The following is an 18,047-nucleotide window of genomic DNA, read 5'->3' on the forward strand; positions in this document are numbered from 1 at the left end:
AGCTTGTTTCTTCTTTTAAATTATTTCCTTATGAAAATACACAGGAGTGAGATTCCTGATCAAAGACAAGAACGTTTTTCTAGGTCTTGATATGTACTGTCACATCGCTTTCCCGAAGGGGCTTACTGATTTTAATGTCACTTGCCATGTGTCAGCACTAGTTTCTGCAGCATTTGCCAGTTTCCTAGGTATAGCATACCTTGTTGTGCTAATTTGCGTGCAGCCGACTGCTCACCAGATTAGACGTTTTCTCATGTGTGGGATCACTGTCTGTTGTCCTTTGCTAATTAAGGATGCTCTTTGTCTTCACAGACCCAGAGCGGAGGAGTATGACCCTTGACCCTCTTAGTGCTTCCGTGGCTGAGCACATCCAGACCCCTGAGGCAGATACTGTCCAAAAGGCGTAAGTATTCAAAGTCATAATGACACGGACTTCTCTACTTTTGTTTTTGTTTCTTTTTAATTAATTTCATTTCCGTTCTTTTCTAAGAGGCATGTAGATTCTCAGCTAACCAGCCCCATGCTCTGCCAGCCAGAATTCAATGATTGTCTAAGAAACAAAGATTCTTGGGGAGGATTATACTGTGATGTGTTTCCTACTTAAACATATTCTTTGGCTGGGTGGGTGAAGAGCAAAGTTGAACTCTACGTGGAAGCAGCTTTCTCCATTTTTCCACATATCTGAGCTCTGCAGACATGCCTCGAAAGCAGAGGTCTCTCAGCTCAACCTTGGTTTCTCCTCTCAGCATTCACTCAGCTCTGGGTAAAATCAATAGTACCAATAATACTAATACAAATTGCTAACGTGTATTAAGTGACTCCTGTGTGCTCACCATGTGCTTACTATGAGCTCATCAGCCAGCAGCTCGGCCGGTCAGGCCCAGTCACTTTACCCAAGCCCCGGCTGGCAGTGGCAAGCTGGACCCATAGCGTCTGTGACCTCCCGTGAGCCTTGGTGACTTTAGAACCTGCCCTCACCTGCCTCATGGTATAAGGATTCCCTCCTGGGTCAGAAAGGCTGGGTGCTTTCTAGGAACAAAAAAGGCAACGGGTACTTGGGTATTGAGGCAGCTATCTGAAGAACTCCACGTTTTAACTTTTGTTATCTCATCTTCTCCAAAATGGATTTAAACTGCTTACAATAACAACCCCCTATCCACCAAAAAAGAAAGACGAGATAATCAAAAAGAATGTATTTTTAATCTGGAGGAAAAGAAAAAAGAACACCAACACTCCCCCAAAGTCATTACAGTCATTGTGACTAAAGTTCAGACTTTCAGACTGCATGTGAAAGCAAAAAAAAAGGGTGGGGGGGAGCAACTCGATCAGGTTTTGTGGTTCTCATTTGCAGCATGCTGGTTCCTCAGGGGAAATAAAGGTTCTCCTAGCACTAAATTCTAAAGTATACTTCTGTAGGTTTTATAGAGTGATATTGAATGATTTAAAGATTCATATATTTACAGGAAATTCCATTTACCTCATTTGATAAATATTTCTCAAATTTCTATAGTAAGGCCCTGTGCTAACCCAACTCAGTAAATATAATACTGATTTAGCTAAAAAATAAAATATCTAAGACCAGGCCTGGCACACAGTAGCTGCTGCTGCAGCTGTTACTCAATCCATATGGCTCTTTCTTAGTGACCTTTTTACCCAGAGAACATAAGTCAGTTATCCTCCAGACACACTGCTGTCAGTGACAGCAGTTCTACAAGGGATCACACTAACACAGTACATGACATTTTGGTATCTGAATTTGATCAAGAATAGAATTCAGAGGGCATAAAGAAATGGATATATAGGCGCATGTTTCTGTGACAATCTTTCTTAAAGGTCACTTTTTTTTCAGGTAAGCCTTCGATAGAAGAAATTTCAGTTAGGTAATCCTATTTCATTTTGTTAAAGTCATAAATATGCAACCCCAGAGAGGCAAACTATTCCTTCTTCGAGGGTGTGGAGAAAAAGGAATCCTCTTGCACTGTTGGTTGGAATGTAAACTGATACAGCCACTATGGAGAACAGTATGGAGGTTCCTAAAAAACTAAGAATAGAGTTACCATATGATCCAGCAATCCCACTACTGGGCATATACCCAGAGAAAACCATAATTCAAAAATACACAGGTACCCCAGTGTTCATTGCAGCACTATTTACAATAGCTAGGTCATGGAAGCAACCTAAATGCCCATTGACAGACAAATGGATAAAGAAGATGTGGTACATATATACAATGGAATATTACTCAGCCATATAAAGGAACAAAATTGGGTCATTTGTAGAGACGAGGATGGACCTAGAGACTGTCATACAGAGTGCAGTAAGTCAGAAAGAGAAAAACAAATATCGTATATTAGCGCATATATGTGGAATCTAGAAAAATGGTGCAGATGAACCAGTTTGCAAGGCAGAAGTAGAGACACAGATGTAGAGAACAAACGTATGGACACCAAGGGGGGAAAGAGGGTGAGGAGGGTGGGGGGATGAACTGGGAGATTGGGATTTACATGTATACACTAATATGTATAAAATAGATAACTAAAAAGAACCTGCTGTATAAAAAATAAATAAAATTAAATTAAAAAAAAACAAACTATTTCTCCTTCTCCCTAAGGTTTAGAACTTAGCCTAAGAGAACCCCAAAAGTGAAGACTAACTTTCTAATTTCCTTTATTCAGGGATGTGTTGAGAAAAAGAGGGCTCACCAAGTGTGTAAAATGCCCACCTCAGTGCACTTCCTGGCAGAAAACAGATGCTCAATTAATGTTTGTTCATTTTCTCTCTTCTGTGTCCATGAGTTTTTCTTTTTTCTTTTCTTTTTTCTTTTTATTTGAAGTATAGTTGATTTACAATATTGTGTTTCAGGTGTACTGCAAAGTGATTCACTTATACAATACATATCTTTTTTTTTCCAGTTCTTTTCCATTATAGGCCATTACAAGATACTGAATATAGTTCCCTGTGCTATACAGCAAATCCTTCTTGTTTATCTGTTTTACATATAGTGGTGTATACATCAGAGTTCTTCTTTAGTTTGGTCCTGTTGTTTTGCTTTTTTCAAAGGGGCAGAGATTATAATGTGCACCATCAACACAGAGGACTCCCAGGACAACCCTTCCTTCCAGAGGGGTTGGATCCTATAGACACATCTCTTCTTCCAAGAAGAAAAGAAGAGAAGACTGAACCAAGACTGTTCAACCAGCAGACACCAACCAACATCAGTCATGTGAGTATAAACACCTAGGTAGGAGCTTGGTCCAGAACCCTACCTGGAAGGTGCTCCCGTCAGGGCTGCCATGTACAGTTGTATAGATTGCTTACTATACAAGGGCACCTGCAAAGGGGGAAAGTCAGAGCTGAAATCCACTGTGTGGTCCACTCACCATGCCCTGCACCCCAGTATTGGCTTGCATTCTTCTGAAGGATGGGTTACCCATTTCTAATTTCTACTAAGGTACTAAAAGGAAACTCAGTTTTCCTATACTCACATCACTTCTGACACCACATGTGTGAAGGTTTTTCCCACATCAACCAATTCTCCAGCTCTCTAGACACCAACCGGGTGTCCTACAATTCAACTCTGACACTAGCTACCCAGAGTTAGCACAGACCCCACAGATTAAGGGCTCAGTCCCACATGCCTGCCCCACTTAAGACACCAATCACAAGTCCCAGGTTGTCACCTGTACTTCTGACCAACAATCTATAAAATAAGGGGTTCCTAAGACCCATCCTCATGTTCAGTAATTTGCTAGAACAGCTCACAAAACTCAGGAAACAGTTACTTACTAGTTTAGATTTATTACGAAGGATATTTTAAAGGATACATATGAACAGCCAGTTGAAGAGATACACAGGGCAAGGCCCGGAAGGGTCTCAAGCACAGGAGTTCCTGTCCCCATTGAGTTTGGGGGGTGTGCCACCCTCCTGCTACATAGATGTGTTCACCAACCCTGAAGCAATCTGTACTCCTTGGTTAGGGCTTTTATGGAGGCTTCATTACATAAGCATGATTGATTAAATCACTGGCAGATGGTGATTAATGCAACTTCTAGCCCTTCTCCCCTCCTCTGAGGTGGCAGGGAAGGGCAGGGGGCTGAAAGGTCCAATCCTCTAACCCCCTGGTTGGTTCCCCCTCCTTAGGGGCTTTCCAAAATAACCCCGTTAACATAAGCTCAGGTGTGGTTGAAAGGGGCTTGTTAATGAATAACAAAAGACACTCCTTTCCTGTTTATGCTCCAGAAATTAGAGGCATACCTCTCATTTTATTATGTTTCACTTTATTGCACTTCATAGATAAATGTGTTTTTACAAATTGAAGGTCTGTGGCAACCTGCTTCAAGCAAGTCTATCAGCACCACTTTTCCAACAGCATTGGCTCACTTTGTGCCCCTGTGTCACATTTTGGTAATTCTCGCAACATTTCAAGTTTTTCATTATTATTATATTTGTTATGGTGATCAGTGACCTTTGATGTTACTATTTTAACTGTTTTGGAGCACCATGAACCATGCCCATATGAGATGGTAAACCTAATCAATAAATATGCTGACTGCTCCACAGATCAGCCATTCCCTCTCTTCCTTTCCTCAAGCCTCCCTATTCCCTGAGACACAGTATTGAAATCAGGCCAGTTAGTAACCCTACAATGGCCTCTAAGTGTTCAAGTAAAAGGAAATGTTTCACGTCTCTCACTTTAAATCAAAAACTAGAAATGATTAAGCTTAGTGAGGAAGGCACGTGGAAAGCTGAGAGAGGCCGAAAAGCTAGGCCTTTTTCACCAAACAGTTAGCCAAGTTGTGAATGCAAAGGAAAGGTTTTTGAAGGAAATTAAAACTGCTACTTAAGTGAACACATGAATGGTAAGAAAACAAAACAGCCTTATTGCTGATATGGAGAAAGTTTGAGTAGTCTTGATGGAAGATCAAACCAGCTACAACATTCCCTTAAACCAAAACCTAATCCAGAGCAAGGCCCTAACTCTCTTCAATTCTATGAAGGCTGAGAGTTGAGGAAGCTGCAGAAGAATTTTTTTTTTTTTTTTTTTTTGCGTTACACGGGCCTCTCACTGTTGTGGCCTCTCCCTCTGCGGAGCAACAGGCTCTGGATGCGCAGGATCAGCGGCCATGGCTCACAGGCCCAGCCGCTCCGCGGCATGTGGGATCTTCCCAGACTGGGGCACAAACCCACGTCCCCTGCATTGGCAGGCGGACTCTCAACCACTGCGCCACCAGGGAAGCCCCTACTGCAGAAGAATTTGAAGCGAGCAAAGGTTAGTTCATGAGGTTTAAGGCATGAAGCCGTCTCCATAACAAAAGTGCAAGGTGAAGCAGCAGGTGCTGAGGCAGAAGCCTGCAGCAAGTTATCCAGGAGATCTAGCTAAGTTAATTAACCAAGGTGGCCACACTAAACAACAGATTTTCAAGGTAGATGAAATAGCCTTATGCTGAAAGAAGATGCCATCGAGGACTTTCAGAGCTAGAGAGAAGTCAATGCCTGGCTTCAAAGCTTCAAAGGACAGGCTGAATGTTAGGGGCTAATGCAGCTGGTGACTTGAAGTTGGGGCCGTTGCTCATTTACCATTCCAAAAATCCTAGGGCCCTTAAGAATTATGCTAAATCTGTTCTGCCTGTGCTCTGTATATGGAACAACAAAGCCTGGATGACAGCATATCTGTTAACAACATGGTTTACTGAGTATTTTAAGCCCACTGTTGAGATCTACTGCTCAGAAAAGAAGATTCCTTTCAAAATATTACTGCTCATTGACAACGCACCTGGTCACCCAAGAGCTCTGATGGAGATGTACAAGATTAATGTTGTTTTCATGTCTGCTAACACAACATTCTGCAGCCCACATGTCAAGGAGTCATTTCAACTTTCAAGTGTTATTTTAAGAAATACATCTTGTAAGACTCTAGCTGCCATACCTAGTGATTCCTCGGATGGATCTGGGCAAAATCGAGAACCATCTGGAAAGGACTCACCATTCTAGATGCCATTAAGAACAATTTGTGGGGAATTCTCTGATGGCAGTGGTTAGGACTCAGCGCTTTCACTGCAGTGGTCTGGGTTCAATCCCTGGTTGGGGAACTAAGATCCTGCAAGCTGCGAGGCACAGCCAAAAAGAAAAAGGAACATTTGTGAGTCATGGAAAGAAGTCGAAACATCAATATTAAAAGGAGCTTGGAAGAAGCCAATTGCAACCCTCACAGGTGACTTTAAGGGGTTCAAGACTTCTGTGGAGGAAGTAACTGCAGATGTGGTCAAAATAGCAAGAGAACTAGAATTAGAAGTAGAGCCTGAAGATGTGACTGAATTGCTGCAATCTCATGATAGAACTTGAATGGATGAGGAGTTGCTTCATATGGAGGAGTGAAAAAAACTGGTTTGAGTTGAAATCTACTCCTGGTGAAGATGCTGTGAAGATTGTTGACATGACAAAGGATTTAGAATATTACATAAACTTAGTTGATAAAGCAGCAGCAGGGTTTGAGAGGACTGACTCCAATTTTGAAAGTTCTACTGTGGGTAAAATGCTATCAAACCGCATTGCACGCTACAGAGAAATCGTTCATGAAAGGAAATGTCAATCAATGCGGCAAACATCATTGTTGTCTTATTTTAAGAAATTTCTACAGCCACTGCAACCTTCAGCAACCGACATCGTGATCAGTCAGCGGCCATCAAGACAAGAACCTCCACCATAAAAAGATTACGATCCATTGAAGGCTCAGATGATTTCTTTTAACAGTAAAGTATTTTTTAATTCAGTTATGTACATTGTTTTTTTAGACATAACACTATTGCACACTTAACAGACTACATAAGTAAACAAAACTTTCATAGGCCCTGGGAAACAAAAATATTCATGTGACATACTATATTCCAGTATTCACGTTATTGGAGTTGTCTGCAACCAAACCCACAATATCTCTGAGGTATGCCTGTACAAGAATTTTAGGAGTTTTGTGTCAGAGGCCAGCAATGAAGACCAAATTTATATTTCTTATGGTGTCACAACATCACAGGTACTGAGTGGGTAGTCGTGGCCACCCTCTCTTAGGAAGAAACTCTATATTGTTCCAGCCCACGGGGAAAGGTGAAGACTGACACGGCTGTGGTCATATGCTTGAAGTTTCCCAAAAGTTAGGAAATGATGCAGCAGTGAATAGAGCTGGCTTTCATTTGATTTAAACTAGTTAACCATTAATTGTGGCAACAGCAATCTATCAAAGGTGAAAACTGCTTCGCTTTGATCCAGCTCTGTAGATGATGGTTTAGCATCAAAAAAGGGAGCAGGGAATTCTCTGGTGGTCCAGTGGTTAAGACTCAGGCTTTCACTGCCGTGGACCCAGGTTCAATCCCTGGTCAGCGAACTAAGATCCCACAAGCTGTGCGGTGCAGCCAAAAAAGAAAAAAGGGAGCAGATCATAAATTATATTCTATTTCTCTTTCTTTTTATGAAATTATAACTGAAATTATATCAAAGGCTGAACCTTAGGATCTCCCTACAAGCTCCACATTCTCTAAATATCACTCTTGGGACTTCCCTGGTGGCACAGTGGTTAAGAATCCGCCTGCCAATGCAGGGGACACGGGTTTGAGCCCTGGTCCTGGAAGATCTCACATTCCGTGGAGCAACTAAGCCCGTGCGCCACAACTACTGAGCCGGTGTACCTAGAGCCCATGCTCCGCAACAGGAGAAACCACCACAATGAGAAGCCCACTCCCACTCACCGCAACTAGAGAAAGCCCGCATGCAGCAAAGAAGACCCAACACAGACAAAAATACATAAAAAATAAATTAATTAATTAAATTAAAAATAAATTAATATCACTCTTCTGCTTCATATGGAACCCACGTGAATTCCATTCTAAGCCATTCTGTCTTGTTCAACATAATCTCCCTTTTCTTTTGTTTTTTGTTTCTTTTATAAATTTATTTATTTATTTATTTTTGGCTGCATGGGTCTTCATTGCTGTGCGCGGGCTTTCTCTAGTTGCGGCAAGCGGGGGCTCCTCTTTGTTGCAGTATGTGGGCTTCTCATTGCTGTGCCTTCTCTTGTTGTGGAGCACGGGCTCTAGGCACACGGGCCTCAGTAGTTGTGGCACATGGGCTCAGTAGTTGTGGCTTGTGGGCTCTAGAGCGCAGGTTCAGTAGTTGTGGTGCACGGGCTTAGTTGCTCCGTGGCATGTGGGATCTTCCCAGATCGGGGATTGAACCCATGTCCCCTGCATTGGCAGGCAGATTCTTAACCACTGAGCCACCAGGGAAGTCCTGTTTGTTTTTTGGCCATGCCACAGGGCTTGAGGGATCTTAGTTCCCCGACCAGGGATTGAACCCAGGCCCCGGCAGTGAAGACACCAAGCCCTAACCACTAGACTGCCAGGGAATTCCCAATATAATCTCCCTTTGATGGTTTTTTTTTTCCCTTGCTTTCTACATATATCATGTTCCCTTTCCTTAATTTTTCGCCTTTAGGAGATGGTGTTGATTGACAAATCCAAGAGAAAGAGAAGAACCAAGACAGGTAAGTCCAAGGCAACCGAGAGAGAGAGAGAAGGAAAGCTCCCTGGGGAAGCAGAGGCTGCTGTTGGTAAGGGACCATCCAGGAGAACACACCTAATGGTAGCCAGGAGGTGCCATGGAGAATCAGCATGGATCCTATGGGACAAACTATCTCCTTGACTACCACAGCTAAGATGGTGTTGCAGCCTTACTTCATGTCAATATCTTGGGAGATAAGGATAGAGGAAACCAGGGGACCCTAGAGACCTGTAATCAGCAAGAGAGAAAATTACAATAATAACACTAACACCGATTAAATGAATACCCACTGAATTAGGAGCTCTGCATTTATGATGTCATGAAATCCCCACCACAGCTCCATAAAGTAAGCACTATTATTATATCATGTGGAGAAGTTGGGTGACTTGCATAACATCAAACAGATCAAACGGTAAAGCGGGGCTTCCCTGGTGGCGCAGTGGTTGGGAGTCCGCCTGCCGATGCAGGGGACACGAGTTCGTGCCCCGGCCCAGGAAGATCCCACATGACGCGGAGCGGCTGGGCCCGTGAGCCATGGCCGCTGAGCCTGCGCGTCCGGAGCCTGTGCTCTGCAACGGGAGAGGCCACAACAGTGAGAGGCCCGCGAACCGCAAAAAAAAAAAAAAAAAAAAAAAAAAAAAACGGTAAAGCGGTGGACCCAGGGTCTGGACCTGTCATTTGATTCCAAACTCATCACTCTCAAACACCACCTCTGTGAAAAATAAATATGTCATAATCTGAGAATTGGTCCATGAGAGCATTTGGGAAGGGGAAGGTTGCAACATGCTCTGAATGGTTACTCCAGCTGTCATTTTTCTTCTTGGTTCCTTGGGTTGCACCTCACAAGGAATTCAGGTTCCTATGCTTCTGGGGACTTTCTTTTCTTTTTTTCTTTTTAATTAATTTTTATTGGAGTAGAGTTGATTTACAATGTTGTGTTCTGAGCAGCTTCTTTAACCTAAAACCTACACTCACTCTTTCCCGGCCATATGAAGACCTTCGAAACAAATCAAAGGCTGTCAAAAAGGATGACATTGGATAGTTTCCTGGGTCAGATCTTTTCTTTTTTTTTAAATCGAAGTGTAGTTGATTTACAATGCTGTGCCAATCTCTGCTGTATAGCAAAGTGACTCAGTTCTACACATATGTCCTTTTTTTATATTCTTTTCCATTATGGTTTATCCCAGGATGTTGAATATAGTTCCCTATGCTCTACAGGACCTTGTTGTTCATCCAGATCTATTTTTGAGGTTTACTTTTTAAAGGCTTGCTGGGCTTCCCTGGTGGCGCAGTGGTTGAGAATCCGCCTGCCGATGCAGGAGACACGGGTTCGTGCCCTGGTCCGGGAAGATCCCACATGCCGCAGAGCAACTAAGCCCGTGAGCCATGGCCGCTGAGCCTGCGCGTCCGGAGCCTGTGCTCCACAACGGGAGAGGCCACAACAGTGAGAGGCCCGCATACTGCAAAAAAAAAAATAAATAAATAAAAAAGTAAATAAAGGCTTGCTGAATTTACATCGTTGTAGCCCGTAACTTGGGTAGCATTGGCAGGACTGGGAAAGGAAATACTTGTGGCCCCAGAGGAGAATTGAGGAAGAGGCCTTAGAGTATGGAAGGTTTAAACTTTACCAGGTTACAAAGCTGCAACTTCAAGCTAGACTCCTGAAGCATGACTTTCTGGCTGTACCTATAGGTCTTCCCTCCAGAGAGTCTTACCCCCACCATAGGTCAGGGTGTATCAGAAGTTCTTTAGGAGCAAGACTGCTGAATTACAGTTGATCCAAGTAGGATAAGGCAGTTTCTCAAAGGGTAGTCTATGGACTACCCTTCTCAAAATGCTTGGAGTGGTTGTTAAAATGCAGATTCCTACAGAATCAGACTCTAGGGGTGTGGCTCAGGAATCTGCACCCAGGTGATTCCATTGCACATGGAAGTTTTTAAGTTACTGAAAAGGATGCAGAGATCACGTTTATTAGCAATGTCTCTATCCCCCATTGTTCTCTCCCAGGAAAGTCAAAGGAATCAAAGGCTGAAAAGAAATCAGTGCTAATTCCCAAAGACAAAAAACCTGGAGTCAAAAGGAAAAAGACCCAGAAGGAAAGGAATCTGGAAATAGTAGCAGAGCTGAGTGGGCCTGATGTCATTAACTCTAAGAAAACTAAAGACACCTCAGATGGAGGTTTCTTTCCTTCAGGCTCTGTTGTAGAGGACCCTTGGCTTTCTTCAAAATTTGACGCCCCTGAGGGCCAAGTTTCTATAGATGGAAGGTCATCGCCCACCCAGACTGCAACTGTCCCTGGAAACATGGAATCTGAAGAAGAGGAAAGCCATAAGGACCCTTCCAAGGTAGAGTCCAATATTCTCACCTTGGCCAGAGGGATTTCAGTCCTCACTGGTGCAACTGCAGAGGTGGGAAAAACTGCCCTGAATTCCACTGCAGTTACTGAAACAGCTCTACTACATAGTGGCTTTATTTGTTCTACTTTGGTACCTTCTGACCCTTTAAGAAGCCAGATCTGATCAAAGACACAGGACACAGGGTGGCAAAGCCCCTCTGAAATGATGTATTCTGTGAGGTTCTCAAACTACTAGGGCAGGTACCCACCCTTAAACAGCAGAAAGTTGGCACAGCACCCGTTTGTGAGAGGTACAGGCCTCACAGTTACAAGGAAAGGTGAATTCAGGCCTCAGAGCCAAGCACGTATTCTTGACTTGGCCTGGAGTTCATGTATTGCTTGCCTCTCAAAAGCTGCAGAAATTCCTCCATTTCCTAACCTGCTTTTCTGCGGCACACATCTGGGCCATGGGTAACTTATACACACACATCTATCTCCCTTTTCTTTAAACACTGCAAACATACCCACAGCTAAACCACTATGGTTAAACTCACATAAGTTACATGCAAATATGGTACAACTCTGCTGAATTTCATTTAATCTTTACAGCCACACTTGTGACCCAGGTATGATTCATCCCATGTTACAGACCTAGAAGCTGAGGCTTAAAAGAGTGAGATGTTTGTTGCCAGAAGTTACACAACCATCAAGTGGTAGAGCCAAGACTTATATCTTTCTACTCCAAAATCAGAGCTCTTGTCACTATTTTAAATTATTATGTATTTATTTATTTTACAGCCTGTGGTCTTCCAAAAAGGATTTCAGTAAGATTTTTCCTTTCTAGTTCTCAATCTTCCCAGTTGCCTAGACTATAGGATTCTGCTTTATACAGCAGATGAAAATTTTAAGCTGTGGGCAGAACTTTTCTGAGCCTGCTATAGACTCAGAATTTCTAGATTTATTGTCAATCCACAGTACCATGCTGCCTCAGCAAAGGCTAAAAAGCAAGGAAGTATCCACCCCAAGTTGGATACACAGAATGCCCATGGAAGAGTTGCCATTCAAGGTTCCCCTCATGAGGATATTTCTGACTGAGGAGGAGGCATCAGGAAGAAAAAGAAAGCTAAGACACTCTTCACAGAAACTAAGAGAACGTTTCATTGAAAAAGTGGATTTGCATAGAATTAAATATGAGTCTGACACATCTACACCTAACTCTGCCCCTAAAACAGCCTTTATCTAGAACCTGTGGTTCTGAGCCATGGCTTCACGTTAGAATCACCAGAATATGCTTTTTTAAACCACCAATAGAAAAGTATATTAAAAAATAAATAAATAAAGGGAGTTCCCTGACGGTCCAGTGGTTAGGACTCCGAGCTTCTACTGCCGGGTCTGGGTTCCATCCCTAGTGGGTGAACTAAAATCCCACAAGCCCTGTGGCGTGGTCAAAACAATTAAATTAAATTTTTGAAAACCCCCCAAGGCCTCCCACCTAGGTATTCTCATTTAATTGGTCTGGGTGGGGCTTTTGGCCTCAAGTACTTTTTAAAAGCTCCTTGGGTGATTATAACGTGCATCTAGACAATCGATGTACCAGACATTATGTCGTCTCTTTCACTATTTCAGTTAATTCTGGTAACAGCCAGCTAAAAGGAAGACAATATCCAAGAAACTAAGTTGTTATCCCCAAATTCTGAAGCAAGTAAGAGAAAGACTTAGATCCAGGTCGATCAGATCCCAGAGCCCAGGCCAGTGGTGGTGGCAGAATTTATACGGCTGTGGTCAGAGTGTGGAAACCACCTAATCTCTAATTAGAGGCAACATCCCTCTAATGGGTGGGGAGGGCGGCTCACTGCCGAGACAAGGTCCCCGTGATTCCCGTACATCCCTTGCACTAAGAACACTCTGGTTCCTTAGGCCCTCCTCACTAAGAGGGAGCCAGAGAAAGCTTCCTGGGCCAGGCTGCGAGCAGAGAGGGCCGAGATGAGACTGCTGGAGGTGGAGAGGAAGAGAAGGCAGCAGAGGCGGCTTCAACAGGAGCAGCTGAAGAGGGCAGAGAAGATGAAGGAGGAGCTGGAGCTGGAGCCGCAGAACCACGCGCAGGAGATCCGGTGGGTAGGGCGGCCACGGCGGCCACGGCCACGATAGGAAGCAGAAGATAAGGCAAGGGTTGACTTCCACCGGGGGTAAAGCTGGTTCTGAGGCTCATGCCCTGAAGTAAAACAGCACGTCTTGTTTTTCACTATCCTGGTTATCCCAGGGACAATCTGGACCAAAGATAAGATGTGGTGTCTTAAACCATTAGGGTTACTCCAGATAGATGTTCACGGGATCTTCCCAGGAGGGCTTTGAGATCCGGTCCAGCAAACATTTGTTGCGCCTCTTGCCACACGTGTCTGCATTGTGTTAGGCTCTTCCATAGGCCTCTGGGCTCGTTTAATCTTCACAACAACGCCGTGAGACAGGAATTTCAAAATCCATTTGATAAGAATGGAAAATGAGGCTCTGGGAACTTAGGCCCCCGTGCCAGAGCACAGAGCTGTGTTGAAACTCCCAGGCTTCTATTTCCAGGCCTGTTGTGTTCTTGCTTCCGCTTTCCAGTTAGGCTTCCCTTAGAAAACGAGTCTCCTCTGAATGGGACGCTCCGTGTGGCCTGCAGCCTGAAAAGCCTCCATCAGAGGCACGGCTTGTCCTACAAGGACAGTGTTTTCTGCCATTTCCCTGACCAATCTGTGGGTTTTCTCAGCTTGAGGAAACAGAAACTCGAGGAAGAACAGCAGGGGCAGGAGAAGGAGGTGAAAGAGCAGTGGCTCCAGTTGCAAATGGTCCAGGGGAGAGGTCGGCAGCAACAGGAGGCGCTCCGGAGGAAGCCGCAGGAACTGCAGAGAAAGGAGCAGCAAGAGGAAGCCCAGAAGGCTGGTGAGGGGGTCTCGGCTCTCTGCGACGCCCGTCTATCTGGGGCAGAAGTATATTTATCCCACTGTGGATGTTCATTTGACTCCCCCCAGAGTTATTCCTATCCTAGGTCTCAGTGTGAAGCACTCTAAACGGATAAGCTGATTTTTTTCAAAGTGATTTAATATGTGTGACTCTAGGGAGTTATTAGATCAAAATAAGAAAGACTCGTTTGTGGAAATGACTTTTGGGTCCCACTCCCAATTCAGTAATCTCCTGAAGTGGGACCCTGCCCCTCTCATTGCCCTTCCAGCATTGCTCAGAAGCTGCCTAATTTGGAGACATAGCCCTGCTCCTTGCTTCCTTCCCTAGCAGATGGAAACAGTCAAACATCTGGATAGCTTCAGGGCAGCCTTTCAGGAGATGTGTGGAATCTCTACAGCCTCACGTTTGAGGAATAGGAAAGCACTTTAGCAGATGACACTGTAGACTGGGCAGTCCAGCTGAGTAAGCACCAAGTTTCTCCAGACCCTGCTGTGACACCTGTCCCCAACCCATCTGCATACCACCCATGAACGTACCAGGCTCTGGAAACTTCTTCCCCAAGGTTTTGTATTCATTGCACACAGTGCACTACACATAGTAGGTGCTTGATAAAGGACTCTTAAGTTAGTAAGTTCACCCAAGGTATCCCGGCAACCTGCTGTCAGGTAAGCTACAGAACATCTCATTGGGAGTCCCTGGGAATCACAGACTTGAGAGTCAGATCAGAGTTGTTTTCCCCAATAATGAGACCCCTGCTGAGCCTACCTGCCTTTCTATTCTACAGAGGCAGAGACGCAAAGGCAGAAGGAATTGGAAATGCAGTTAGCAGAAGAACAAAAGCGCCTGATGGAAATGGCTGAAGAAGAACGGCTGGAGTATCAGCAGTGGAAACAGGAAGCAGAAGAGAAGGCTCAGCTGGAAGCAGAGGACAGACGGCGAAAGGAAGAGGAAGCAGCAAGGCTGGCTCTGGAGGAAGCCATGAAACAAGTCCAGGAACAAGGCAGGTATTTGCTATTTGGGCAACAGTTGCAGTAGTGGGATTGTTCAAAGGCTTGACTGCCTGCTACTAGTACTAGCTTTGCACTGCCTTTGGGCACGTGAAGTTTTCCCACTTCCCATAGCACGGTTTGGAAGAACTAAAAAATAGAGATTCTCCTGCTGCAAACGTCACAGAATTTCTTGATGGCTTAAAGAACTCGTATTGAAGCTAGAAGGGAGTTTACAGATCATCTATCTCAGCCCTCTGGTTCACAGATGAGAAAACCAAGTCCCAGAGAGAAGGATCTTGATTAGGGCTAACAGTGACTTAGGGGCAGTACCAGGACCAGATCTAAGACCCCCTGGTCCTGAACCAGTACCTTTCTCAGTAAGTATTTATTGGGTACCTATTATGTGCCAAACCCTATTCTGGACACTGGGAATTCAGGAGTAAACAAGACAGATGTCTCTTCTCCCACAGCATTTATATTCTAGGGGTGGGGGTGGGGAGACAGACTCTAAACAAAGATTTTTTTAAGCTGGCAATAAGTGCTATTCAGAAATTCTTTAAAGATGTGATAGGATTGCAGGAGGTTTAGTTCAGATGGATTGGCCAGGGTAACACCTTAGAAGAGGTGATACATAAGGTGAAACCTGAATGACAAGTTAGCCACATAAATATCTGGAAGAAAAATATTCCAGTAGGTAAACAGCAAGTACAAAAGTTCAAAGAAAGGAATGAGGTTGGCATGGTGGAAGAATAAAGGAAAGCATGGCTGGAATGAAGTCAACAAGGCACAAAGAATACTTCCAGATGAGGTCAGAGAGGTAGGCCTTGTTAGGAGAAATAGCCCAGAATCAGCCATCAGGGTCCAACAGCATTTCCCACTTTGTTCTCTTGCAATAGTTATGATCACTGCATCTTTCTGCTAATAGATCCTCTTGAGTAAAGTGGTTTCAATTGACTCTTTAAAAACCAGGTCCTCCATAGTGCCTATATCATAAATTTCCCCTCTTAGGGAAGGCAACAAACAGTCATCCCCCTTTAGAACCATTAAAAGTGAAGGGTAAAGAAGCCCAACAAAGGAAACCACAATTCCAATCTTAACTGTAAACAATTTACCCCTTGAAATTTATTTTCTACAACTTAAGCTTAATCTAAGCTAATACTCTTTAGGGGACCAGAAAAAGGAAGCCAGAACAACTCTATTTCAAGGTTTTCCACCTAACCTTGAGTTGTTCCTCTCCTGAAACATTCCTCAGCTGTTACGTGAATTACAAAAGATCATTAGGGAAGTGTTGATTCCATTTCAAAATTATGTGTTCCATGTATCATAGCAGTAGGGTTGGGTTCATAAGTATTGAAACCAAAAGCAAGCTACCGGAGTTGCAGTTTTCCACAAAAAGAAAACTGGCAAGTAGTACGAGGGGAAGTTGAGCTATTTCGCAACACTAATCCAAGTAGCTGAAAGCAAAAAACCAAGTAATTAAAGGGGTATGTGAGGGGTGTGAAAGAGCCTCATTCCAGCAAGGGGTAGGAGAACTTGATGCCAACTAGCTTGATTTCGTCTTGTGTGACAATGGCCCAGGTACACTTAACTTCTCTGGCCTGTTTCTTCATCTCCAAAACAAGGGAGTCCCTTCCAGCAATACAAATTTAAGAACTGTTACACCTTTCCTTTTACTTTCCTAGTAGGAGGATCATGATACTCTAAACCTCACATGTAAAGTCACTAAATGAACAGAGTATGATCTTCCACTAAAATGCAAGATCAGTAGCCCCAAGTCTAACTGATGATGACTGAAATCCAAAATTCTTCCACCAGCTTATAAGGACAATTTCTAGGATGCTTTATCAGTACTGTGATTGTGGGTGGGGTTGTTTCCTCAGGCAAAAAGCTGCCTTGAAGAAACATCTTCATTTCCACCAAGAACTCCATAAGGAAGCCAATGGCCTACAGTGGACACAGAACATTTCCAGCCCATGGGTCTACTCTCACTTCCAGTTCCTACAAATACCAAGACCTTAAGACTAGAAGAAAACTAACAAGTTAGGCGGTGGTGACAGAAAACGAGTAACTTCCTTCTGTAATGAAGTTCCATCCTGAGCTCAGTTAGCTCCGTTTCATCTGGTTTACCTCACCTCACCTCACCCCACACTTCACTTCACTCTAGCCCCTCCCTTCCCCACCACCCAAACCTTACTCAACCCAGTCAAACTTGTCACACACCTAAATCCTTTATGTTCTCTGGAACCATGTAAATCCAGAAGCTTTGGTGCCTAAAATTAGCCAATAATAATTTGTTTGAATTTCAGCTTAATTTCAGTAAGACATTAACATAATCTTAGGGTAGCTGAAGTATTTCATTTCAGTATCTCTGAAAGAGCTGTAGGTAAATGGAAATTCTATAATGCAATAATTCTGAATTAGCAAAAAGGAGCTAATTCATGTATTTACATATTAAGGATTTTATAATTTATAAAGCAAAACCACATCCATTTCCTCCTAAGAATCTAAAGTTTAATTTCTATTTAAAACAAGGTAATCACTTGATAAATGTTCATTTGAGCACAATGAGCTGTTCTGTGAGGGCATTCTCACACCCTCAAAGTACAGATTAAGAGCTGCACTATCCAAATAAGTAGCCACAGGTAGCTATTTAAATGTAAGTTAAAACATTCAGTTCTCCAGTCACACTAGCCACATTTCAGGTGCTCAACAAGAAGATGTGGCTACTGGCTACTGTAATAGAACATTTTCATCCTCACAGAAAGTTCTATTGGACAACATTGTATTCTAGAGCCCGGAAAATTAACCGATCTTGAAGTTTTGATCCCGTATCTTGAAAAACCAGCCACTCACATAATTTCCCCATTTTTAAAATCACACTGATCCTATAAGCGTCTTGATTAGATAATCTGTCTTTAACATCTCCTTAATATCAGTAAGTATCTATCATAGATTGATCATTAAAGGGGATGAAGGACCTTTAGCAAATAAGATATGTAAAAAGATGTTAAAGCAAGCAGTATCTGAACCTGAATTTTCCCACGAATTTCCTTTGGCCCTATTCTATACTTCACTGTCTACAGCTAAAAAAACTTAGTATTTGCAGATGATTCTCTCAAATCTCCCACTAATGCTTGTAAGGTGCTTTCTACAGGAACTGCGCTTCCACAATCCAGAAGTCAAGCTTAATTTTGAGTCTGTACTGTTACTGGACTTGCTTAGATTTGATGCTTATT

The 18,047-nt window shown here is 43.4% G+C and overlaps 1 protein-coding gene across 1 annotated transcript in view; it reads left to right on the top strand.

Annotated features, from left to right (window-relative positions):
* KIAA2012 (KIAA2012 ortholog) overlaps positions 1-17,067 on the top strand; it is a 118,324-nt gene extending 101,257 nt beyond the window's left edge. The window contains exons 16-23 of the mRNA XM_059053372.2: positions 313-403; positions 3,061-3,223; positions 8,482-8,596; positions 10,555-10,892; positions 12,800-12,993; positions 13,629-13,801; positions 14,607-14,826; positions 16,692-17,067. Of these exons, the coding sequence (XP_058909355.1) occupies positions 313-403; positions 3,061-3,223; positions 8,482-8,596; positions 10,555-10,892; positions 12,800-12,993; positions 13,629-13,801; positions 14,607-14,826; positions 16,692-16,830 (1,433 nt within the window). The 3' untranslated portion in view covers positions 16,831-17,067. The remainder of the gene's footprint in view (positions 1-312; positions 404-3,060; positions 3,224-8,481; positions 8,597-10,554; positions 10,893-12,799; positions 12,994-13,628; positions 13,802-14,606; positions 14,827-16,691) is intronic.
* The last annotated feature ends 980 nt before the right edge of the window (positions 17,068-18,047 follow it).

The sequence above is a fragment of the Kogia breviceps genome, chromosome 2, assembly GCF_026419965.1.
Source record: "Kogia breviceps isolate mKogBre1 chromosome 2, mKogBre1 haplotype 1, whole genome shotgun sequence".
In the NCBI taxonomy this organism is placed as follows: Eukaryota; Metazoa; Chordata; class Mammalia; order Artiodactyla; family Physeteridae; genus Kogia; species Kogia breviceps.